Source organism: Balearica regulorum, chromosome Z (genome assembly GCF_011004875.1).
Source record: "Balearica regulorum gibbericeps isolate bBalReg1 chromosome Z, bBalReg1.pri, whole genome shotgun sequence".
Taxonomy (NCBI): Eukaryota; Metazoa; Chordata; class Aves; order Gruiformes; family Gruidae; genus Balearica; species Balearica regulorum.
In genome coordinates, this window is record NC_046220.1 from 65,930,985 (window position 1) to 65,957,696 (window position 26,712).

Below are 26,712 nucleotides of genomic sequence, written 5' to 3' on the forward strand. Positions count from 1 at the left end.
GCACTGCATTGCTGGCGTGAGCTGCATCTACCTCCAAAGAGCTTGTAGGTGTGGCTGGCAAAAGGCTTTCTGAGTTGTACAGAGTCTTAACACCAATTAGGTCCTTCGAGTCCTGAAAATGTTTTGTAAAGGTTTACATGAGATACCGTTTTGATTGGGTTTGAAATACAATTTCAGAGGGTGTTCTTCCTGGAAAAGAAGAAATTTTAAATTTCCTAGCAAAATGAAAGTTTAGATTTTTGTTCAATCATAGTAACATTTTTATAATGAAAGGATCGATCCTCTCTACAGCACTAAGGATGCAGGAGAAGTGAAAATCAGTCAGTCACAAGTAACATTTAAAGCTAGTTCAGAAATAACGAGGCAATTTGTGAAACAGCGATTTGCTTATACTGAGGTATAAGCCTATGCGTATCTTATTATGGTTTGACATAGCTCTTGCTATGAAATCTCTGGAAAATCTCAAAACATAGAAATAAAAAAAGTTTTATTAATTATTACAATATCCATAACGTGCAACTCAGCAGTGAAATGGGCAAAAATATTCATAATTCCTTTAAAAATTCTCCTCTTTTTCTTCATTCTTTTGAAGACAAACAACATGAAGTTGAAATCCCATCTCCGACACAGAAGGAGAAAGAGAAAAAGAAGAGGCCAATGTCCCAGATCAGTGGAGTCAAAAAACTGATGCACAGCTCCAGCCTAACTAATTCCAGTATTCCCAGATTTGGAGTTAAAACAGACCAAGAAGATGTTCTTGCTAAGGTAGAGAATATATAAATCCTTGAATTTAAACCACTGCATTAAAATAGAGGGTGGACTTGTCAGTATTATTCCATCCTCTGCTTATAACCATTGATTTGAAGCTGTAGCACCAAAGGCTGGTTTCACTTGAAGTAGTATAAATTTGATGAAGTGGAAGAATAACAGGTAAAATCAGAATCAGGCCATAGGGTTAATTTCCGTGTGAACGGGTTTTCATCTGGAGATGGAATGTAAATTAGCATTTATGTATGGATTAGTAAAGCTGCTTATTCATAAATAGTATCTGAGGAATGAAGAGTGAATATACTATCTACTGTCATAGGAATTTATATAGCTGCCTTATGTTTTTTGAAAATGCACAACTGGTGTCTAGCATTAGAGCTACCCTTCAAGGTCCTGTCTTTCACTGTAGCATTTTACGTACATCATCCGTGGTTTTGTTTTTAGTGACATTTCCTAGGATTTTTTGCACCAGCAGCTAACTAGTTGGCAATCAGCTAAAACTGGCATAAAGTGATTATTGATTTAATTTTAGAGTTTTGCATTTTGAAACATGCTTATCCTTATGTTTTCAGGAATCACCTCCTCTATTTGAAGAGTGTTTCTGAGAACCAGGGAGACAGCAGCAGAACCACAGCATCTCTGGAGGTTTCCTCCTCGCTGAACCCTGCTGTCACTGGGCAGTGAGATAGCAAAGTGTGTCAGTTCAGCTCATTCAAGATACTGTAGCAGTTTCCCCTCTGGAGCAATCCACTTAAGAGGCACTTTTTCTTGCTTAGTGAATTACAATCTGAAAAGTTGGTAGCTGCAGATTCATATATTACAGATTAGTAGCAGCAGCTTTCCACCTTTCAGAGTTTAGCATATAATTTCCACAGTGGCAAGGTTTGAATCTTCATGAGTCTGCTGTTTGTAGCTCTTCCAATCCAAAATTGTGCCTTAGGTTTCAATGTGTCTGTTGCTTGATTCTGCTTTAGGAACTAGAAGACGTGAACAAATGGGGCCTTCAGGTTTTCAGAGTAGCAGAGTTATCTGGAAACAGACCTTTGACAGTCATCATGCACACCATTTTTCAGGCAAGTAGCAGCGGTTTTGCTTATCTTAGAGATTTTTCTGTTCTTTGCAATCTTAATTGTTTCTCTTTTCCTTTTCTAGGAACGGGACTTGTTAAAAACTTTTAAGATTCCAGTGGACACTTTAATAACTTACTTGATGACCCTGGAAGACCACTACCATGCAGATGTGGCATATCACAACAACATACATGCTGCAGATGTTGTTCAGTCAACCCATGTCCTGCTATCAACCCCGGCATTAGAGGTAAACTACACTGAGTTGGGAAAGAGACAGGCATGAGCGAAAGGGACATACTAAGACTCTTCTAAATGAAATATTAAAGAACTTAGTTTCTGCAGTATTTTTAAAAGAAATTTTGACATTTCTTTCATGAATTGTGCTCTCTTAAAGATATTTTTTTGAGGATCAGATCTTATTTACATTTAAATAGTGTGCAGAAAGTGTTACGTTTTTCTTTTAAATCATGGTTTTATACTTGCAGATTTGTGCTGTCATAACTTTTTTCACTGTAACACAATAGATAACTTGCTTCCACATCTCATTACTAACACTATGTCCTATTCTGTCATTATTTCCTATGTGGGATTCACACTGGACACAGTTAGTGGAATTGCTTAGGAAAGATAGTGATAAAATGGGATTCCCTCAATAGGGACATTTGGGTTTTGTTTGTTTTTTCTCCTGTGCATATTAATTCTGATCCTGAAAGGCTACTTTTGTGTTTGTTTCTCAGGCAGAGTGGAACATGTACTAAATTTTCACTGTAGTATCTCTTTTTTTTTCATAAATATTTCAAACTTGTTTGAAAAACTCCTACATTTCATATGTTCTTGTCTGAAGAACTCTGAAGAGTTCTGAAGAACTCTTGTTGAAGGTGCTTAAATCTCTGAAGTAGAAAGAAGTGGAAGAAAGATGGAGACTACTTTCCCTTTTTTTAAGCACAGTTCAGGTCTTAGCATAGCAAAGGTTGATATATCCCAGCAAATTGTTGGAAAAAGGCAGATAAAGCAAGCAGTTGAAATTTTAGTAGTTCAAAAGGATTAGCCCACATTTTCAAGGAAGGCTGCATTTTGACTTTTTCATAATGACAAATCTTTCATGTTACTGAATGCTTCTGCTTTACCTGCATCTTAACAAGAGGGTTATAAATGAACCTTAAGACTGTTGGCAGGTCTTGATCCTCAAAGACTCAAGAGTTCTCTTGGGAAAGATTTTCTTTATCTCAAGAAGGAAGATAAGATTATGTTCTTAAATCACCACTGGCTTCACCAAACCGCTGAACTGCTTGTCAGTAGCATTTTCAGGATTTTTTCCTGATAAACTGTTTTTAATGCCTTGTTCTCCGCAGAGCTTTAGCCAGTGAAATACCAACATCCGCCCAATGCCACTGCTGACCTATGCACTTCTGAGCTGTTCTTGATCAATTAAGAAATCAATCATATAATGTGGGTGCTTGTGACAACAGTGGACTGGGCTCAGTGACATGCCAGGTCCACTGCAGGTCCGCTCTTCCTATCTTTCTAATAATCTCATATGGAAGAAAAATCAGTAAATGTTAAGTAAGATGCCTTGTAGTCTGTCACCATTTCCTTTAGCCTCATTTAGGAGATGTGCATCTTTCAAGTACAGGACAATACATAGGAGTAGTAAGGCTGAAATTTCTAACTTCAGTTTGTGCTGTAGGCTAGAAACCTGGTCTTAATGATCTAATATGTACATAATGATCTAATAAAAGTGGGTTTATTTACAGACTGAAGGTGAAAAAACTTCAGTTGTTATGAAATTTAGTGATGCTGTCCCTGTGAAATAAGGATTGTTTTACTTTGGCCAAACTTGAAATATTTATGAAATTCCACGTAACTGATGATTTTACAAAAGCTTGTGATAGCATGTGTGTAAAATCTCTTGAGATCCCTGATACATTTCAAATGTTTTTTGCTTGTTCAGCTCTAGATTGAAAGTTGAGTCCTTTTTATTGAAAACACTTTTTCATTGATTAGTGATTGTCATTTCTGTTTCATGATTTTCTAGGCAGTGTTCACTGATTTGGAGATTCTTGCAGCAATTTTTGCCAGTGCAATACATGATGTAGATCATCCTGGGGTTTCAAACCAGTTTCTTATCAACACAAGTAAGTTTGATGTTCAGTGGTTTTCTCAAAAATTTGCTGCAAGATCTGCACGTAGCACCAGAAAAATACACAGTTCATTCCTGTTGCCCCAATGTAACCTGCTTTGATTTCAGTGGCATATGTTACTATTATAAGTGGGTAGCACATTGTAGGTCAGTGCAAGTTCCATCATACGTTGTTATTTCTTTTGCTGTCTGACAACTTCTCTATTTACGATAACTGACCCAGAAGTATAAAACTTGAAATAATACTAATAATCCAAGCACATAAGGAGAAAAAGCTAAAGAAATGGAAACATACCTAGGGTTGTGTATTTGATCAGTCTGGGGGCACATGAATAGATACTGTCATTCCTGCACTTCAGTGAATCTGTTGTATGGGTGCTAAAATAGTATGACCCCAAATCACTGATGTAGTTTGAAGAAGGGAGCTCCTCTTCTGACTCATTGCTGCTGTATGTTCAAGTAAGACCTCTACTCCAGTTTAGCCTGCATCTTATTTTATTTGCCTTAATGGCCCAAGGGCTGCCCTGTAGTGAACTTCAATTTCATGACTCATCTGCAAGGAGGAGGACTGGGATTTACTCTAGATTTCTGGTGTTTTATTGGTAACTAGTACAGAGAGAAAGACCATCTAATTTAGGTGTCGCAAATCCTAGGTTTTCCTAAACTCTAGAAGATCTTTTTCTTCCACCTAATTTTGTTTTCTGGTGAACCCTACAACGTATTAACATTTCACTAAGAAGTATAAGAATACATTTTTTAAAAGCATAATAGACTTAGATTTACTTAAAGTATGTACATATTTGCTATATTTCAGCTTATTCTTTCAGAAATATCACATGAGTAATTATAATTTCCCTATTTGATTTAAAGTCTATTTACACAATTGTCTAAAAATCTGATCCACCTTGAATGCTATTAAAGAAGAAACAAATACAGATTGTATTAGTGTCAAAGGAGATGCTTATTTGATCACTGTAACTCTGTCCTTCCAGACAAATACGCTTGAAGTTTATAATGTGTTACAAAGATTACCAAGGGGGAACTTCCTTCCATTCCACCTCCGTTGCAAAGTGGAGCGCTGTCTGTAACTCCAGTCCTTCCAAAGTGTTTTGGCAATGTTGAGTGTTTTGCATTTGGGGCTCATCAGAAGGCTGTTTGAAAGGAAAATAAACTAGTACCTGTCATCTTTGTAGGAAAAATAACAAATAGGCGAGCTTTGTAAATGTTCTGTGAAAGATGAAAGAGATCATTTGACAAACACACTTTCTTTTTCCTTTTGCTATTATGGTTTTGCTGCCATCAGGATAAGGAAAGGTAGAGGAAAGGTTTCCTGGTTCAAAAGATGGATTTATTCAAGACAGGAGGAGAATGGATAGTGAGACTAATGAAATCTGAAGAGCAGAGCTTTTATAGGGACTCCATTGAGCCAGAGGGATTTTAAAACAAAGCTGCTGTAAAAGAAGATAAAGAGGACAAAGAGCAGAATAGACTGACGTATGGTTAGATTTAGGGTAGAACAGCTGTAATAAATAGAAGTGAATATCTCACATGACAAGTGTGATTGCATAAGAAGTATTCGGTCTTTTATGACAGATTCATTTGCAAGCTGTGTCTTAAAACATACGCAAGCTGACTGCGTGGTATCCCTGGGTCGAATCTAAAGCTGTGCAGAAAATTGTCGTAACTGCTATTATTTGTCAGAGCTGGCTGTTCAGCAGGTCTAAGTAAAGAAATGCAGACCTTGAGGGTGTGCCTTAGCACAGGCATTGCTAAGAAGGTGTATGTCATTGTCACAGCTGCACGGAGTGACCAAGTTAAGAATACTTCTGCTGGAGAAGGCAACGTTGCGGCATCAGGTGTTGACCATGCTCAAGTAGGAGGCAGTAGGCAAGGCCACTGCTTGTGTTGTCAAGGCACGTGACCTTCCAAGAAAAAGAGCAGAAGCGTAACTGTTACCATTCTGCCAGCCTCCTCTCAAAATATCTAATTGTCATGGACTAATGACCCATAGGCCTAAATGGCTAGGCATCTGAGTGCGTTAGCTAACTGCAGGAGGACATGGTTTGAAAACCAAGATTAATGCTCTCTGCCTGACCTGCAGCAAAGCCTCAGCTGTGTATTCCCATTCTGAGTGCTGGATAGCTGCAACTTGACTTGAACGATGGAATTTTAGTAGTTGTGATGGGAGGGAGGCATGAGAAGAGAAAACACCAGAGTGCATTTTAGTATAGGTGTGTTTATACATATAATATTTTCCATGTTGACCTCATGCATATGTAAATGTATTCTGAAAAATGCCTTCCTTCTATTTTTTCTAACTTGCCACTCCAGGCACGTGTACATGCTTCACTGCAAAGCGTTTTCTTTATTTTCTTCAACGTACTTTGCCTTGACTTGTTAAGATGTTCAGTCATTAATTCTGTAACTTTTGATACTGTGTGAACTACAGGAACTCTGTTTGTAAAAGTTCATCTGTAAATCTTGTTATGAATGTAATGAATTGGAAAAACCTTAAGGGATTTGGTAGAAGCACAGGCTTTAGTAACGTTCTGCCCTGCGATTGTTATTGCAGATTCTGAACTCGCCTTGATGTACAATGACTCATCAGTACTGGAGAATCATCACTTAGCTGTGGGCTTCAAGCTGCTGCAGGAAGAAAATTGTGACATTTTCCAGAATTTGACAAAAAAACAAAGGCAATCATTGAGGAAAATGGTCATTGACATTGTGAGTGCTGCTTGAGAGTCCCTCTTCCATAGTGCTAGCAATTGAATAATAAAGCACAGAAGCATTTTATGTTAAAAGACATGTCATTAGAACCATAAACAATGAAGTAAAAGTTTGAAGTTTTGTCGTGTCTTATCCAAACATGAATAGTGAGTTCTTTTCAGTTTTAATAACCATCTATACCTTTTTAGAATGTATACAATCCTGCTTCAAGCTGTTTTCATACTGACATGTATGTCATTTCTAATCACAGTTAGAAATTTGCTATGAATTGATGATGAATTTAGGCTGATCAGGTCATTCTGAACAATTCTGAACAATCATTTTGTTGTATTCTTAAAATAACCAAAATAAAAACTTAATATTTTGGACACTAATGACATACAGGACTCAGACTTTTATAGTGTATTCAGGCACAAGAGTTATGGGTTCCCCCCAGAATTGTTTATTTATAGGTTCAAAGATAATTTTTTAAAAAAACAGTAGAATAATTTACATAATATTAATTAATTTGTTTGTTTCTTTCAAGGTACTTGCAACAGACATGTCTAAGCATATGAATCTATTGGCTGATTTAAAGACCATGGTTGAAACCAAGAAAGTGACCAGTTCTGGTGTCCTGCTTCTTGATAACTATTCAGACAGGATTCAGGTAAGAAAATGCATCTGTAAACAGTGACTTGTATTAACTTACATCCTTCCTAACATTAGCCTGTCCATTCTCCAGCATGTGTTAGATCAGTTGTCCATTCTCACACCATGATTCACTACCTTCCCTCTACTCCTTCTTATGTTTCCTACCTGTGACATGCTCTGTTAGGTACTGAGTGACTCTCTGAGAGTAACAAGGTGCTAGAGTACTTCTGGACAAAGGCTTTGGCCTTCTTTTCAAATTATCAGCACCTGACTGGTCTTTCTCTTAAAGATTTTCTCTCCCTTATACAGGCAGAAGCAGCAGAAGCGAGGTAATTCATGGCTGTTACTGCAAGTGTGAAAAACACCCGAGCACATAAGTTTTTGCTGTTTAGAATAAATCTTGCACTACATGTATTTTCAGGATTCTGTTTCACAGCCACTGAAAGTGTAAATGGAAAAGGAGCTGGTTTTCTCCAGTGTCATAACACTGCAGGTTTTCAATCTATTTTAGGTTCTTCAGAATATGGTGCACTGTGCAGATCTAAGCAATCCAACCAAGCCACTCCATCTCTACCGCCAGTGGACAGACAGAATAATGGAGGAATTTTTCCATCAGGGAGATCGGGAAAGAGAGAGAGGAATGGAGATAAGTCCCATGTGTGATAAGCACAATGCATCTGTAGAAAAATCACAGGTAATCGATTTGAGTAGGCAGTTAAATAACACAGTATGACATTTGAACAGAAAAGGATGGTCCATAGCCATGTTTTGATTAATTTCTGAACACATTATTTCCATTTTAACCTCCTAGTTAATTAATTCAGCTCCTGAGTAGTTAGTGAGGAGAGCTGAGATTTTTTGCTGTGAAAACATAGTGCATGGCAGTGTGTTTGCTGAAGGGATTCCGTCGTCGTGATCTGCAATGAAGCAAATACATCAAAAGAGAGTATTGTACAGTTGCTCATTAGGGTGTCCTTCAAAAGCAGAATTAAATAGAAAGCAGCTGTCTGGCTCACTAGATGCAGTGGAGTTGTTTGGAATGAACAGTTCATTTGAAAACAATCCTTTCGAAATCTTTATCCAATATCCTGAATCAGACTTTTGAAATTTAAAAGACCCTATTTACTACATGAAACAGCATGTTTTCCTTTCAGCCACCATTAAGGGCAGTGCATCTAGTGTTTCTCACTAGCGTTATATTTCTCACACTTTGCATGACTTACAGGCATAGTTGTTTGTGTCTTTGTGAATAAGAGCTCATCCTAATTTTGTATTATTTGAAACAGGTGGGTTTTATAGACTACATTGTTCATCCTCTTTGGGAGACGTGGGCAGATCTTGTTCATCCGGATGCCCAGGATATCTTAGATACACTGGAGGACAATCGAGAATGGTACCAGAGCACAATCCCTCAAAGTCCCTCTCCTGCACCTGATGACCAGGAAGAGGGTAGGCAGGGCCAAACTGAGAAATTCCAGTTTGAACTAACACTGGAGGAAGATGGTGAGTCAGACACGGAAAAGGACAGTGGAAGCCAAGTAGAAGAAGACACCAGCTGCAGTGACTCCAAGACTCTTTGCACCCAGGATTCAGAATCCACTGAAATTCCTCTTGATGAGCAGGTCGGGGAAGAAGTAGAAGAAGAGGTGAACCAGACGGAACCAAGTATGGTAGAAGACCATTCTCTTGACACGTAACAATGAAGACGCATTCTCTTTCTCTCTTGCCCTCCCCTTTCTTTTTCTCTTTCTCTCTTTTTTGTTTGTTTGTTGTTGTGTGTTTTTTCTTGTTGTTTTTATTAGGTAATGGTTTCCAAAATATATGTCATATGCTACAACCATAGTCACAACTCGCTGTCATCTGCCAGGACGTTTGTTGATCAAAACTGACCTTGATGATTCAGTTTGGCACTCAGGAATATTGTAACCAGAATTGTCACCTCCATGGCATCAGAAAGCAAGGGGGATAACATCCATAAACTACACTTTAATAAGCTCTCCATTTGGCAGATTTGATTAAATAAAGCAAATGTTTTCAGAGGAGTACCACCTGCCAACTGAATGCTGGTATGCTTTGATAGTTTTTGAATTCATTGTATTTCGCAAGCAAAGCATTGGATAATGTTCATCATGAGGGGAAACAGACAGAAAATAGACTGAGGTTCCTACTGGAAGACAGATGCACATAAAAGATGGGACACAACATGATTCTGTTACGAATAGGAAGATGCGCTATGGAAATTGCATAATTTTCTAATTTCGAGTCTTCCTGATACACGACTGAAAAAAAATGTGACTCGGTGGGTTGCACTAACCTCTGCGTTTTGTATAGTATGTAAAAGAGAGATCTTTTGTAGAGCTTACTTTTATTATTAAATGTACTGAGGTATTATATTTAAAGAAAAACACTTTCAGACTTCATCTGCCACTGGTTATTTTTTTTTCCAAAGAGTAACTTGCAAGTTTTCAGTACAAATCTGTGCTACACTGGATAATACTTCTAGGTATTCATTTTTTTATTTTATTTTTTTTGCACCTTAGAATCTCATGGAAATATTGAGCTGTAAAAGTCTATTGTTTTATATATTAGTGAGTTTCATTAATATCCTTTATGTTACATAAAACTCTTTCAGTATGACGGCTTGCTTGTTTGTTTCAGCACAATTTTCCAAAACATATTAGAGGTACTTAATGTTATGCTTTTGCCCTGATAGTGGCCTGATCTTCCCAAGTCTGTTTTACTACAAGAAATAGTCCCAGTGAAACCAACTGGGACCACTAAGATTAGAATTTGCAGGACTAGAGCCTGTAAGAAAGGTAATGAATTGTGGTCTTAATACAAAAGCATCTCTTCTGCTATTCTAATGAAATTCACCCCTCTGAAACATAGTTTCCAGACCATTTTTGGCTGGCAGCTATAGACTGCTAAATCAGAACAGGCCAATACAATGTATGGAATATTTGTTCTGGCAAAAAAAGCATTAGTCTAGTATTTCCAATTTTGACTCTCTTAATATCTTTTTATCTGTGTCAGCTATCTAGTTAAACCATTTGCTAACCTGAGATGTGTACAACATAAAAATAATGGTTAGCATTATTTTTTTATGTCTTTGTTGCAAGAAGAGCCAGGCCAGTGTTTTCTTTTCATGTTTTTAAGCAAATGAGCAATGCACCATGAGCGTTGTAGTTTATTCCACATTATTTCCATCTCAGATCTCTTCATCCTTTATCCAGCATGTGCCAAGGGAATCCTGCTTCTCGGTTTGATTGGTACTGAAAACTTCTGTAACTTGGAAGGTTAAAGGGAGGTAGGAGTTCATATTTGTCATTTGCCAGTACTGTTGTTTGATCACATGAAAGAAGAAAGAATTTTATTTCCTCTGTTTTATTCTTCATTAAAATTGTAGTTTGGAGCATGGAAGATGGGAAATAGTTGCCTAGGGAAGCTAGCGGACTCCCACTCTGTAAAATTCTGGTAAAATGACAATCCCAAGATGATTTCTTAACAAAAGAAGATAGCAACAGTCATTATTTTCCCTTTGGATTCATTTTGGTAGTAAATTTGCAGATAGGGCTTTCTTTAAGTGTCTGCGATCTAGAATAAAAACCTGTTTAAAAACAATTGGCTAACAATTCAGCTTTTAAATGCATTTTGCATTCTTTTATATCCAGTGCATAGTTTTCTCTACCTTTAGCCCTCACAGGGCCTTAGCACAAGAGATGCTGAAGGAGGCAAGAGAATGAAGAGAACTCATGGTTTTTTTCAGTTTTTGACTTTTATTTTTTCCATCATTTCTTCCTGAACTTGATGCATCTAAAAATCCTTTCAGTCCCCAAGAGTGCCTGGAACCTGAATAATGGAAAAGCAATATAAATTCCAAAATAATCAATAGGGACCTTGAAAGGTTTTGTATCTGCAGTAATTGAAAGTAAATGAGAAGAATAACACCATTTTGTGAGATATACATTCATACATGTGGACAATCAACTAATAGAAAACTATATCATTTCTTAGAGCTGGGGATATAATGCACTGTACAATCTTTTTTTCCTCTTTTGCCAAAGTGTGTTTTAGTATTGCACACTGCTTTAAAACAATACAATTTACAAGTGGCTTTATGTGTTTTGAATATTTTTGCCATAAAAAAATGCAGTGAGTGTGTATTAAGTGGGGGAAAAAATGAAATTCACCTTGCTTATAACAGTACACTTTAGCTTGTAAGTTGCTGTACTCAATAATGCTGTATTTGAATTCTTAAATTGTTTTGTGTCATTATTAAAAAATGATAATGAAAGAATATAGATAGAACAATTAGCATTAAGAAGTTTAAAAAACTTGAATGAAATGGATTTTACATAAAGCTTTGACAGTTCTTTTCAAATGCATTATTTATTTTATTTGTGCCATGCATTTTTCTCACCAAATGACCTTACCTGTAATACAGTCTTGTTTGTCTCTGTTTACAACTGTGTATTTATTGTAATGTACATACTGTAATGTTAACTGTAAATTATCTGTTCTTACTATAACATCATCCTTGTCAGGGTGGTGTTGCTATATTTGGAAACTCTTGGTGAGAGAATGACTATTGTGTATACATATTCCTTGTACATTTTTTCTCCTGTAATATATTCTGTGTCACCTTAGAGCTTGTTTATGGAAGATTCAAGAAAAGTCTAAAATACATGAAGATCTGTCAATAAAAAAAAGCTGCAGGTCTTTTGGTCCCAGGGCTGTGCCTTAACTTTAAACAATATTTTATTTTTTGCTGCATTTGAAAGTAAGGTAGCTGTGGGGCTAGGGCTGGGCATTTCTACCGTACTTTCAGTTTCTAACTGATGGGGTTACATGTACGAGCTAATATGCATGATACTACAATGAGCTTTCATTCATGAGCCTACTGGAAGTTCAAGCTTTTCCAGACTTCTGACAATATAATTGTATTGCCTCTCTGATTATCTTTTTACAGGCTACCATTGGGGATTATTGCAGCTGTTTTTTGCTCCTAAAAAAAAAAATAAAATAATTGGTGCTGTATTTCAGTACTGAATTGCATTGAAACAGCTTTAGAAAGCATGTCTAATAAGCATTTGGTTTTAATGCATATTGGGAAATGGAATATTTGGAATTAAAAGGGTATAACTCATACACTTTTACAATTGTCTGTTATAGCTCTTCTTTATTTAGTAGCACAAACTATCACTGTGTAAGCAGAATCCATGAAGTAGGACAAAAGACTTTAATCTTGGAAATGCTTTGTAACACCAATATTAGTGTTATAAGCAGCCAAAGTTCTATTTGATATAGTTGTATCTAAGGCTTTGTACAGGTGTGTATAGCATAGTGCGCTATGTAGATCTACAGGAGAGTGGTAAACCTTTAGATCTTTTAAAAACACTAGTATTAGGTTTGCAGGTTGGACTGAGCATCTGTTGCTATTTGACTTGTCATCTTGCTCCAAACTACTTAGAGCTGGTATCAATGAATTTGCCAGAGCGAGGTAAATATCTCTCCTCCATTCCAGTGATGCCCAGCCCTTGTAGTATGCAACTTCTTTGTGAAAGGAGAGATTCTTTTTCAACGAAAAACAGAGCCTCCTTTTTGACACAAACTGTAGATATTAGCAGCCCTGGTCCAAAGGAAATCTAGTTCTTTTGTTTTAAATGGTATAAAAGGGACACTATAACAACAGAAATGCATAACAATTTTTTGTTAGTGTTTTAATTTCATTTTTTCCTTTGGGGATGTCTTGAGAGTGGCAACTTGTGTGAACATTGCACATGACTATTGTTTCACTGGTTTCTTAGCCTCTCTTATAGCCTATGGGATAGTACTGTACATCAATACCTTCTTCTGAAATTTTATATGCAATGAAAATAAAAGCATGGGTTGATTCTGCCTAGTTACTGTATTTGATTTTCTTTTGCAAGTTAGGGGTTTTTTTTACATAAATCCCACAGCTGTGACATTTTAAGAGAAAGCATATTTCCAGAATAATTTGCTTACCGTATTTTTGTGATCATACTGTTTTGCATAGGTAATACAAAATGAATGTGGGGCATATCAGAAAAGTCAGTCAAATGTGGTGTTTCATAAAGAAGTCTAATCCACAACGGTGCTATACAGTTACGTAGAAAAGCGTTCAATCTTAGTTTTCAGGAAATTTACCATTGGCCTCAGGGCAAAAGCAGCCTATCCTGACAAAATAAAACTTCAGCTTTAAGGAAACTAGAAGACTACAGATTGCCTAGAGGAGCAATATGCTGGGAGACAGCAAAGAAAAAAGAGAGTACCATAGTTAAATATTGACCAGACAATCTTAGCTCTAAATGGATGATAAAAAGAAAATTCATAAATGATAGTTGTTGTCTTGAGCAAACATGGTCTTAATGCAGGTACAGCTCTTGAAGTGGCTTTCATGCACTTCTTGATCATAGTGAGGGTTTTGTTGTTTGGGGGGTTGTTTGCTTAACTGAAAATAGTTTCTGATTGAATAAAAAAAAATTCTATGTCCACTTTTTCCTTAAGTCTCTTAGATCCATCTTTAGGATTTAGTCCAATCTGTAGGACTAGTTTTTAATCACAGCTTGGTGGCAGAAAAGGATGGTTAAGTGCTGTGCTGGGAAGGTGAAGGATGCTGCACTGAGCACAGAGGGGTGGATAAACCAAGCAGTGCCTGTTGCTCTTGGCAGGCTCATCCTTGCAACAGCCCTAATGGCAAAATGGTTTGCATACATCAGGGTGATTAGGAAGGGAAGCAGGAATCCCAAGTTATTGTTGGCATTACTAAAACCTTTTCAGTAAGGAGCTTGGGTACTACAGCTGTGCACGTGGTGAGTCTGAAGCTGGCAGGATTAGCCCACTGCTTCCTACATCCTTTGGCAGCACTTTGTCAACTCTGTGCATGGCAATAATGCATCAGAATAGGGAGTTTCAGAGCAAAACCAAAATGGATCCTGTTTCGCTGCTGCTACAGGAGTTTAATGCATTTTTGAACGAACGACTCCTCTTATTTCCTAATGAGACAACTAGTCTGAATAGCTGCAGCTTTGTTTCCTTGATCTCTCTGCTGCATTGAAAACAAAAGTCACAGCTGCCAGCACACGTAGTGTTTACTGGGATGACCAGCCCAATTTCTCTACCAGCTGTGAATAATTTTGCTTAGTTTTTCCAGGAAAAAAACTCCAACAAAATGCAAAAGTTAAAAGATGTTATAAAAGCCTTTACTTAGTTCAGTTTAGTTTAGCCTACAGGGTAAAGAAAATCTCTAGCTTCCTCCTGTCAAACTGGTTGAGAAATCTAAAAATATAATAAAGGGGCATAGGAAGTCCAAACAGAAATCAGAGTGACAAATTGGGAGCAAAACCTGGGCAGGGAGCAATACCCTTCAACTAAAATAATCTCAACTTGTCAAAGGCAATCTTGTGCCTTGGATATGGACGCTAGGAGAACTGAGTTTGGGTTTGATTCTGTCTCAGTTCCTTAGGTACAAAGCTGGTTTTTTTTTTTTCCTTCTCACAAAGCAAGTATTCTGATGTCCTTAGAGCTGCTGTGGTAGTAAGAACTGTGTATGTGTGGACATTTAGAAAGTAAAAAATTGTTTGATACAATGCAGAGTTTAGTACAACTTTAAAGACTAAATACGTGGGATGAGCATCACTGCTAAACAAGGCCTTAGCATGGAAGAAGGAGGAGAATGACGGCATCATACCTGGGTAAATGGCCCTTGGAGTGAGAGAGAGAAGATTCAGGACTTGTGGCCCCAGATAGCATTAACTGTCTAGTGCTGATGAGCTGTGCAGACAGCAAATGCAGATCAGAAACTCAGCAGTCACATTGCACCGTTACCTCCAAGTGTGGAACTTCTCACTCCCACCAGCCCTCACTCTGTCCTCCTCCAGCATCCATGCAGTTCAGATGCCTATGCTATCAGCGTCTCTGATATGTAGCATAGACCATTGTTTATCTGAAGAAGGCTGGAAAGGAAAATACAGGTTATGCAGCACATAGTAATCAAAGTACAGTTGGTGTGCGTGTTTTTCATGTGTAGGACTTGGCCTATGGTAAATGCCTATAAGGCATCATTATGCGGGGCTAGACAGACAGTTAAAGGTGGCTTAAAAACTTCAGTGCATTCTGATAGTTGAAACTGTCCAGAAAACTAATACTCCAAATCTGTTACTAAGTTTTCAAAACCTTGACTGACTGCAGCGTTGACCAGACTAAGAGCTGTGCATAACCTGTTGCATTCTCAGACTGGTTAGCAGCTTACATTGGCTGTCCTGACCACAGCCAGGGGTAGACCTCCGAAACTGGTGTTGGATGAAGCCTGATGCCAAGCCTACTTGATACAAGGGATCGCTTGCGTGCAGAGACACTGAGTGGTGCCCCCTGATGAAAAAGCAGGGCCAGCTGATGTAGAGCTGCCTTTATAACCCAGCTGGCCATGGGCCTCCACCACCACCTGGGTTTTTTATAGGGCCCCACATAAAGCAATTCGTGGTTTTAGGATCTTTGCTGTGATGTGAAAAGAGAACAGAAGAACTCTGTGGAGTTTTAAAGTTGTATGTGTTTTATTTATTGCATGTACCACAAAGACAAAGCTTGTAGTGAACAAAGAAGCAGCCCTAGCCCTGCTTCAAAGCAATCTTGCTTGCTCTCTTGCTTTCTGTCTCATTCCCTCCCATAAGCTGGGGGAGCATGTCTGTAATAACCACGTGCATCTAGGGATAAAGAATGTGGGATACATTTATCAGGTGAGAGACTCTAAAGGAATCAGTGATATAGCATGTATGCAATGATCCTATGTTGATGGCAGCTGCAGAGAAAAGTCCCTTACAAAGCTGTGCCTCTAGAAGGGCTGAAAAAATGCTTGACAAGCAGTAAATGGGAGGCTATTAGTATTGCTAAGGATGTTACTGGAATCACGGTGTTCAGGTTTGGTAGTGATGCTTGGCGATGCAGTTTGAGGGGGGGAAAATGCAATAGAAAAATAAGTTAACAACCTGGAATCTTGCTGTCTGGTGGTATTCAAGGAATATGACGTATTTGTGCTACACAGAGAAGGTTAAGATATGGTGATATAGTTTGATGAAGTGGGGATGGAAATGTGATAGTCCTTTAGTCCATCTTTTTGTCTAGCAGGCAAAGCCAGCTGCCGGCAAGGGAGCCAAATCACTGGAAGTTGACATGCTTCAAATTCAGGCTGTGGCAAATTCAGGCTACAGGACGGAGCAGCTGTGTCAGCTGGTTTCATTCACTCTTTGTGCTTGCAGGCACTTTGCTGGGGACCAGGACCTGAGGAAACATCACCGTTACAAGTAAGCAATGTGCTGTGTGTGCTGGGAGTCACACATGCTGCTTAGTGCCACATGTCTTCCCCTTAAAGATACGTAATGATATGTGCAATTCACTTTGGTTTATCTTTGCCTGAGAACAGACTGGTCCTTCGTGCAAATGATGTGGTGGGTGTGTGGGGTGAAGGAGAAGGAAGTGTTCTTTGGAAAGGCTTTTTCTATTACAGTAATTTTCAAACCATAAAGCAGTAGGGCTATTTATTGCAAAATAGCAAAGTATTTTTTTTGCAGGCAAAAAGCTTTTTGTCTCTATTTCTAATAACAGCCTCCAGTCTGAACTGATATTCCCATTTAACCTTCTGCATTGTTCAGCTGCTTCTCCACATGCTTGTAGGAAGGCAAGGACACCGCTGGATTCAGGGGTGCTGGCAGTCATGTCCCCCCTAATGCTAGTGTGGGGTCCTGGGCTGGGGAGCTGCACAGGGAGAGGAGATGGGGCTGCAGCGCTCCAATCATTGCGTTGTGCTGCTCACGGCAGCAGTTGTGTGTCACCCTGCATTAGCAGCATGGCGTTGGCACTGAGAAAGCTCAGCTGAACTGAGACAGAGGGGTGTAATTGCACATGACCCTCCCCTCATTTTTTTAATGTGCTCATCAGCCTTCATCAGCCACGCTGCCAGTGGGGTGAGTGTGTCCAAAAGGACTGGGTTGATCTGCTGCTTTCTCTTACCCACAGAGGTTTGGGTTTGGGTTGCCTTGTCCTCCCGTCTCAGGTAGCTAAGTTTGATGGGGTTGGTTCATGGTGTTGGTCAATGTGGCTGTGTCCAGCCAGGGGAGAAGATGTCTCTGTCACACAAAGGGATGGGTGCAGTTCATGGAGGCAGGCTCTTGCTTTCTGCTCTTGTGGTAAAACTAAGCTGTGCGCACAGATGTAAGTGTGCATTTTCAAACGTGTGTCTTTCACTTCCACGTACATCAAATAACTTTGCACTCGGATGGCCTCACCAGCTACCTGGAGCTTGTGCTTCATGTACCACTCTTCCCCCGTTCCTAAGGCAGGCAGTTACCTCTGTTCAGGAGCTGCGAATCCTCCCTCGTACACTTCGTGCTTAGACACTCCCCACAACAGCAACTGGAGGACAGCCTGGCCCCTTCCCCGGGTTTCTCGCTCTCCAGGTGACACTGTGCCAAAATCCCTGCAGGAGGGAGCACTGCGTTGCCAGCGCTGGAAGAAACTCTCCATGGCCAATGCGAGAGGAAAGTTTTGCAGTTTGTCCGGGGACATGCCAGAGCGCTGGGCTGGGCTGCGTGACGATGCGTGGCATGACGGCATCCCACCTCGCACGCTCCCAGGGGCTCCTTCTCATGGGAGATGAAAACTCACCATGAGACAACCACTCATTTCTGCGAGTCACAGAGCTTACGAGGCTGTTTCTTTTCTTCTGCTCTGGTGTTTTTTCTGAAGTGGTAAGCTCCCGGCTGAGCCTACCCCTGCATGGGTAGATACACACGTGGGGTTATTCTCTTCCAGCTGGCTGTTTATTTTCATGAAACTATTAAAAATTTAAGCCCTTAAATGTGGCAAAATTTGGCTATGGGTTCAAAAGTTAAAGGACAGCCACGTAGGCAGCTGGTGGTGGTGTGCGGACAGAGTTTCCTGGCAGCGGTGGGGACGGGGACTCCACTCCTTACAATTAGCAGTTGCCTCCTGGACCCCAAAGGAAAGAGCTGCTTTGCTGGAGGCATAACTTCCCTGGCAAGTACTGTCTGTTAGAGAAGTATGATGGTTCCCGGTGCAACCCAAATACAAAAGGAGTGGCAGATGCCCTCCTGGGGGACTCTGCCTCCCCCCGCCCCCCCCAGCACCAGGCAGCTGCGGGAAAGGGCAAGGTGCTGCGTGGAGTGGGGAGAGGCACAGGGCAGTGAGTGCCCCCCTCTGGTACGCTTCCATATAATTAAACAAGTTAGTGTCTGTATGTAGAAGGAGCATGCTTTGGACACAGTAGGTGTCAGTGTGTTTTTTCAGGAGAAGAGTATCTCTGTAACACCTCCAGCTTTGCTGAAGCTTACTCATACAAGCTACCCTCAGGTGCAATTAGCTAATGAGATCTCATTGAAACCTATCAAAAATGGTCTGTCTGGGATTGCCTTGAAGTCAGGTATGAAACCTTCAGGGAAACACTAGTGAGGAAAGAGGAAGGGGAAATATTTCAAGGAAATTTAGAGAAAAACGAGGGAAAAGTATGAAAATGAGATTATTGCCATCTGGCACAGGGGTTTGGCAATTCTTAGCAGAGAAACAATCTCCTGCTGTGTTGTCTGATCTGAGCAGACCTCAGTGCTGTAGGCACCTGGACCTTTGTGCTGAAAAGCTGTGGAGGGGCTGGGGGGACTGAGGTCAGAGAGGTAGAAACGGGTAGAAACCAAGGAACAAAGCCTCACTAAAGGAATGGCTCAACTACAGACACTCTGCTGCTCTGGAAAGGATTAAAGAGCTACAAATCTCAACCAAAAACCCTCACTGTGATCTGAGGCTATTATATACCAGTGTTTTGGCCTGCACAGTTGCTCTCTTCCTCACGCAGTGCTGCAGCAGACTTGCCCAGGCTCAGGCAGAGTAGCTGCTCATTGCACATAGGTTGGGGTGCCAGCTGCTCTGAAGTCATCAGGAGGATGGGTGCTCTGGAAAACCACCAGTGCCCTCAGGCTGAAATGCACCCCCAAAAGTCTCCCAGGTGATGCCGGCAGCAGGAGGGAAAACTGCTGTGCTCCTGTGGGTTGCCCTGCAGCACTGCTGCCCCCACTGCCCCCTCGCATGGAGCCAGCCAGGACCGGATGGAGCGGTCTGTAAATTTAAAGGGTCTTTACATCCTGCTTCCCAAAATGGGAATGGGGTGCTGTGCTGTTTGCAGCCTTTGATTTGCAAAGCTCAACAGCACTGCGAGGCCAGGGCAGATGTGGTGCCAGGCAGTGTCCCCAGCAGGGCCACAGAAGCTGTCCTATGGGAGCCATAAGACCCAGGCTGTCTCCTAGTGCACTCCTCCACAGTCAGTAATTAGTATTAATGAACACCATCAGTATTCAAACAATTTATCCATTAGATTGTCCAAGCTGAAAAAGACTTCAGCAGCATGACTTTTAACTGAACTGGTCATGATTTTGGTTGTTTAACTCTGCAGGTAGGCAAAGCAATTCCCAAATTCATGCTTCATTGGAAGTATTTGATGCCATTGCCCCTTTTTTCCCCACCAAAATTCCCTGTGCAAGCCCCATCTGCACAAATATTAATAGCTGCCGGTGCTTCTCACTGGCCCACAGCTGTCTGGGGAGACTAATGCACTTTTAAAATGTGTTGTGGCAGATCCCATTCAAGCCTCATGTCTGGCTCAGGTGGCCTTCTCCTCTGCTGAGTTTGCCAGTCTCAGTGCTGTTTCCCCGTGGGATGGCTACAATGGCAGTGCTGGAGCTCGTCTGCTCCAGATGGGATGTTTGCACAAGCTGCCAGGGGGGAGGAAGCGTGGGTGGCGACGCAGGATGTTTCTCTGGCAGGTTGATGGGCTGGCAAAATCCTCAGGGTTTCCTGCTTGGTAAACGGGGAAAATCACAACTGAGTGCAATGGCAATGTTGTGCAGGGATGAGTGGGAGGTGGCAGGTGAGTGGGGTGAGGTTTTGGGCTACCTGAACTCTTGCTTACCCCCAGACAACCTTAAAAGCCTGGAGATTTTTTTTTTAGATACTTAGGCAATTTTCTGCTGCCTCTCTGCAGAGTCCTGCAGCTCTCCTCGTAGTCACAGCCCTCCCCGGCAGCCCTAACACCGGCTTTTTTCCCAGGGAACTGATGTCAAGGTTTGGCCTCTTTTAGCAAAAGGTATCTTCACGGTGGTACCCAAGCTTTCCTCTCCTGTTCTGAATTCAGGGAGAATTGAGGTGAAATCCTAGTGCCTCCCCTTCCCCGTGCCTCACAGTAGCTACTCAGTATCAGGCAGTGGGTTCCCACCGCTTTCTGGGGACAGGTGATAGAGCCGTGGGGACCCTCGCTGCAGGGGTGCTGCTAGCTGTGCCGCGACCCTGGGCTGCACAACCTGCTGCCGTGCTGCTGGTGCTGCGGAGGAGCGGCTGGGCCGGTCACCGGCTGCTGTGATGGTGTTTTGTGTGTTCATGGCGGATAGGAAAGATCCTCTGGGCACATGCTAATCTCTAGAGATTCATTTCAGTATAGAGCAGCATGTCATTTTGAAAAATAGATCAACAGGTGAAAAAAACCTTTTGAAACAGGCAAAACCCCATAGGGCATTTCAGGTATCGCTGTGGGACTGGTTTGTACATGGCCTGATGGAGTCATATACATACTGCTTTGCCTCTGATAAATTGAAATTTCCTCTAACAGGGTAGAGTTTTGTGCCTGATCTAAAACCGGGGGGGGGGGAGGGGGGATGGGCAGGGATTTAATTGTGGGTCACTGGAAATCCAGTGAATTCCTCTGAAAGCATTAGCGAGAGTGGGTATGAATCAGTCCTTTCTCCTTTGTGCTGCTTCAGCTGAACTGCTCCAGTGTTCAGCTTCATTAATAATTAATATGGCAGGAAGCAGGGCTCGGCCATATTGTCTTCTGTCACAGCCAAAGGGGAGAGCACATCTGCAGATCTGCACAGCCGCTCTTACACAAAGCTCTGGAAAGGACGGCTGGGTGTGTAAGGGAAGTAAACAAAATCTGTGCCTCTTGTTGCAGCTAACAGTGGTAGGTGAGATGAGTGTACCATCCAAGGTGAAGTGAAGGTTCCCCAGGAGAAGGAGGAAACAAGCACACAATGGAAAACATAGCATTGACATCTGCAGCAAGGCTTGCACAGCAACATAACTGTGCTCGTTAGAAGAGAGGCAAGCACAGGGCCTCTGAGGATCCCTTAATTAACAGCTACAAAAGCCTGAGTTTGTTCATGAGGCAGGTTACAGCAAGACGAAGGACTACCTAGCTCCTGGCACCCCACGACTTCCCAGACCCACTCTGCGAAGGTGCCTCGCTCCACTGCTTGCCTGGTCCCCACCTCCGACCGGGGCATCTGTCTGGGAGGGCTGATGGATGGAGCAGGGTGGTGCAAGGGGGCATAATCCTGGCTGAGGAATTATTTCCCAGTGAGCATCTGAACACAGAGGGGGGCAGGTGGATGGAGGGATGCTGGGAGCACCCGCAGGGCACAGGTAAATCTCCACGTCTGGCAAATGTTGAGAGAGACAGGCCACAGCTTGTTCACAAAGCAATGGAGGGGCCTCCTGCTGTCACGGTCCTGGGATGTGGAGGGGAAAAAGTCCTTGGAGGAATGGCTGTGGGACAGCTTGTGTAAAGTAAGTCAGGCCCTGGCAAAACAGCAGTGGTGAACAGCTTAACTGTGGCAGATTGGGATCCTGTTTTAGTCTATCTACAACTTATTTTATCATTTCTTCTCACCAAGAATAAAGTAGCAACCTCCTCTGATACAGAGGGAAGTTAATGTCGGCTTACTTTGCGCAATTGTCCGTGAAAAGGTGGTGGGTTGGTGTTTGACATCACCTAACAAGCTTTGGTTCAACATGGAGTTCTTTGTACACGTCTGTGAATTAAGGCTTTCCAAAAAGCTTTTACAGTACAAAAATCACTATTGCTTAGTAAGCTTTTCAAACTGGTACCTTAGGAAAGCTTTTTATGTTTCTATCAGTGAAAGACATATGAAATAATCTATGCTTGTTGTGAAAAAGCACATATATATACATACATACACTTCCCTTTTTCACTTGTCAATAAGGGCAAGCTCAATGTGTGTGCACTAAGCGGAAAGCAGCTGCCCCTCACAGCTCATTAGTACACAGGCTAGAGAGCCTAACTGGAGCAATTCAAGCAATTATCAAGTGTGAACATCTGGTCAGGTTGTCTATAAGACAGTACTTTCCTTGCAAAAGTGTCAATGAGAAGGAAGATATGAATGTTTACTGAAGGCTTCAATGCAAGGTCTGCAGCCTTTGACTAAACTCACCCCCAGCTACAGTGGGGGACGTTGCACTGCTGTGGCTGGTCTCAGTCCTCCTGCTCTGCTGCAAAGGTGCAGAGAGCTGGAGGATGGGTGCAGTCCCGAGCCACCATCCCCCTTGCTCCAGACACAAGCAGCAAAATTCACGCACCTTAGAAGCAAGACTTAAGACAATTAAGTAGCTAAACACAAATAAACACACACAGACATGCACATAAAAAATGGAGTAAGCTCACAGCCCTGTCACTTGTGTGTTTACCTTAGCTGCTGGAGAAGCGAGCCGGCCAGGGAGTTACAGAGGCTGGCTGTGCGGGCTAGAGTGAGTGGTAAAGTACTGCCTGATCTTTTTTTTTTTTTTTTCCCAATTTAAATGAAGAGAGAAAGCAAAGCAGGCACTCTGATAAAGAAAGAACAAAATTGTAGAAATCTATCATTGTTTATGTCTGGTTTTTGTTCATGACAAACTCATTGGCAGTAGGTTTTGACAGGGCCATCTTAAAAACTACTGAATGAGTCAAAGGATGAAAGTTGGTTAATCCTATATTCATCTGCAATGGTCACTAAGTTTCTTGGATGTCAGTGGGCACCCCGTGCAAGCCTGGAGCTTGCTGCAGCAGCTGTGGTAAAGGGACTGACACCCCTCTACCATCCCCTCTCCTGGGACTCTCTGCCAGTATTGCTGCTCAAAGCCTTGTTTACTCCAACCCCCTTTGGCTCAAATAATGCACATTAGCCAGAACACTTTTAATAACAGAGTGCTTTTCTTTTGTACCACCAAGCCTACCCTATGGGCAGCGTGCAAAGGGCTGTCACTGCGACTGTGTTAGCAACATATTAATTTTCCTAATTTCCACGCCCTCACCCCCAAACATGTTACCTCCAATCTCCACTCCTTTTCCTGTCGGGCATTGAGAAAGGGATTAAATATCACTTCCCCTTCCAGTAGCTAGGCTGTAACAAAACTCCTTCCTGGAAGCAGCACTCAGCTTCTTGGAGGAGGGAAGGGGATGGAAGAGATTGCAGAGCTGGAGGGGCTGCAGCCTCAGTCTGCCTCCCCCTCCAATCCCATTTATCTTGCAGCTCTGCAGAACTAACCCACTTGTCAACTGTATTTTAACTACAGTCCATCATATTCATCACACTTCATTATCACTTCTCACACCTTTCCTCTGAATAACTCCCCCCACTCTCACAATTTTGCTGCGTGCATGGGTCCTTTTCTTTCAGTCCGGAGCATTCAGTCACTGTCATTTTCCCCGGTCTCACAAGGTTTCTTTCTTTGTATTTTGTATGTCATCACCTCAATACTCTCACACCTTCCACTTCCTTAGTTCAGCACTGCAAAGGATGTCATTCTGCTCTTTTTGCTGTTGCTAGGATGGGGTAACTCACCTCTACCGTACTATGTTGTTTAGAATGGATACCTATGGTGAGTGATACGGGTAAATAGATATATAACAGACAATCTTATTCTCCTCATGGTGCTGAGTGTCCCAGAAATATCTTCCTCAGATGTTCCTCCCTGGTAAACATCATTCAACAGCAAGTATTTTCAACCATAAAAGCTATGTTTGATGCTGCCTTATGAAGAAAACTTTGCAGCATTTATGCAAAATGATTTTGACCCCATTCTCTCATCAAAGCATAAGTTGGCTCCCTCCAGGTACCCTCTGATGACTCTGGATGAAGTAGATGATTGAGCATGTGGGATCCTGACTTGCCTGCTGTACCCCTGGGGGAGATACCTCTCCCACAGCACAGTCACCCACAGGCAACATTGCCCATGACTCAACCACTGCATCGCAAAGCCCGGCATCACCAGTGACACTGCCACAGAAGGTGGATTTGTGCAAAGACGTGGAATTGTGCACTGAAACGACTAATGTTTGGGTGGCTGTTCCCTTCCACTGAGGAAAGGGGCAGGCAGCTTCTCAAACAACAGAGATGATGCTCATCAGACAGTATAGAAGCCAGCCCAGCGTAAATGACGTGCTGTCATCACGTACTCCTACCCACGGAGATGGGTGTAGCTGTGTTCACGTTGACGCTATCCACATCTCTGTACAGGATAGAGCGGGACGATTCACTGTGCATGCCCACGGACCCTGTGCAGTTCACTGAGCATGGAGCTGTGGTCCGTCAGTACAAGGTTGAGACCTGCCATTGAAGCACCCAGCAGCCTTCTCTGCTGTCTGGAAAACTCAACCAGCACAAAAAAATATGGAGGTAAAAAGCTGAACTGGTCTCGGCATATGTCAACGTGGAAGAAAGGTAAAGAAAAAAAAAGAAAAAGAAAAAAAGATAAATACAGCCCAAGTGCCCAAATATGACTGTGGGGTGGCTCAAGGAGGTCCAGCAGCATCAAAACTTGTCAAGGCTGGTTCTCAGTGCAGAAAAAGCTGGTGATCCACTTGGAAAGGGATGAAACGTGGGCTCAAGACCATATTCTGAGTGGCATCTGTTTGGTGGGGGCAAGAGCATCTTTTGCCTGCATTAAAGCTATTTGCACGTGCCTGGAGGAGGGACAGGGCAGAGCAGTGCCTGGGCCAGGCAGAGGTTTACCACTAACTGCAAAGGTACTGATTAAATCTAAGGTTAAATGACTTGGACCATGCTCCAAAGCCCTGCTTGATCCTACCTCTCTTCACATTGTATTTGGAGAGCCACAACTAGAAGGGATTCCTCTCTTCACATTGTATTTGGAGAGCCACAACTAGAAGGGATTTGAGTGGCATGTATTGGGAAAAGAAGAGGTGTTCATGCCGACACTGAGCCTTACTGTGGGCTGTCTGGGTGGGAGCACTGTGCCTGGCCCCACTGGCGCCAGCTATGTGGTTGCTAAGGTAGGTCACTTGGTCTTCCTAGAAGTGCTATGGGAGAAGGTGTCTACAGGCAGTCGGATCCAGGTGTACTCTCTGGCCTGGCAAAACGGTTTATAAACTGGGTCTGAGAAGTAATTTCACATGGACACCAAGATAAAGTGTAGATGGGGCCAATTGAGTAACTGCAGAAAACACTTCACAGGAGTCCTTCAAGCAGAAAATGGAGGCCCAGGACACTGGCTGACCTGAAAGCACGGCAATAAGCTCTGACAGGAGTCTCTGTCTACGTTGCAAGGGGAGAGGCCCTACAAGGCGCCAGAGAAATGAGAGAGAAGAGCACTGCTGTGCAAACTGGCTTCCTCTGACTCCTAGAGACAGCCCAGGGCTTTGCCCTATCTCATGGAGGGATCTCCCAACCAAAGGAATTTCCTCTGCACCCTGGGTTGCCCCTGGAGCATGGGAAAACATGTGCTAGTAGCCAAATTATGGCTAGATGCCTTACTGCTAGTCCTGGATATCCTCCCAGTATTAAATTAGAGACAGTAATGAAAATAGCATGCTGTTCTCTGCTGCTGAAATGAGCAGGGAGCTGCTGAGACGGCAGAGATCATGCCACCCGGGCTCCAGGACACCCATGACTCACTCTGCAGCAAAACACCTGACACAGAGCAAGACACTCCTTGGGAAATCCTGTGTCTTGAAAGGATTCCTTCTCCTGCACTGGAAAAAAAGCAAAAGGGGAGGAGGGAGAAAAGATGTTCATGAGACCTATTTGCCTTTAGGAATGTAGAAAAGCAATGACTGCAAGGCAGTACTCCCTGCAGCCTGTGCCTCCTACCACCCTAATAAGCAAGTTTACTGACCTAGATCAGAGTCTATGTATTAGGATGTGATTTGGGCAGCATGGACCACTGAACAAGCTGTTTGAGGCATGTGTGTGCAGCGAGCCATAGCTATGCCAATGTGGTGCTCCTCCCAGGACGATGCACATTGTGACATCTGCCCTTCTGTGTCAGAGGCGCAGCCGTACAGACCTGCAAGTAGGATGAATGTCTTAGAGCCCCAGCATTTCAGGGAGCTGCCCCATGCAGAGTCTCTCTGCTCTGCACCCAGCCTTGGCAGCAAGCACACCTCTCTAGGTACTGAATGTCTTGTGGAAAATTCATCTCAACAAGCGAGGGAAGCAGACTGTGATCCAAGCAGTGGGGATCCCACGCTGACAGGCAGCCCCAGGTGGATTCAGCCTCGAC

The 26,712-nt window shown here is 42.2% G+C and overlaps 1 protein-coding gene across 7 annotated transcripts in view; it reads left to right on the forward strand.

Moving 5' to 3' along the window:
- PDE4D (phosphodiesterase 4D) overlaps positions 1 to 13,223 on the forward strand; it is a 418,117-nt gene extending 404,894 nt beyond the window's left edge. For all 7 annotated transcript variants that reach the window (XM_075739986.1, XM_075739987.1, XM_075739990.1 and 4 more), the window contains 8 exons: positions 593 to 765; positions 1,743 to 1,841; positions 1,921 to 2,085; positions 3,874 to 3,973; positions 6,551 to 6,705; positions 7,235 to 7,357; positions 7,853 to 8,035; positions 8,628 to 13,223. In XM_075739986.1, the coding sequence (XP_075596101.1) occupies positions 593 to 765; positions 1,743 to 1,841; positions 1,921 to 2,085; positions 3,874 to 3,973; positions 6,551 to 6,705; positions 7,235 to 7,357; positions 7,853 to 8,035; positions 8,628 to 9,038 (1,409 nt within the window). In that variant the 3' untranslated portion in view covers positions 9,039 to 13,223. The remainder of the gene's footprint in view (positions 1 to 592; positions 766 to 1,742; positions 1,842 to 1,920; positions 2,086 to 3,873; positions 3,974 to 6,550; positions 6,706 to 7,234; positions 7,358 to 7,852; positions 8,036 to 8,627) is intronic.
- Positions 13,224 to 26,712: the final 13,489 nt, after the last annotated feature.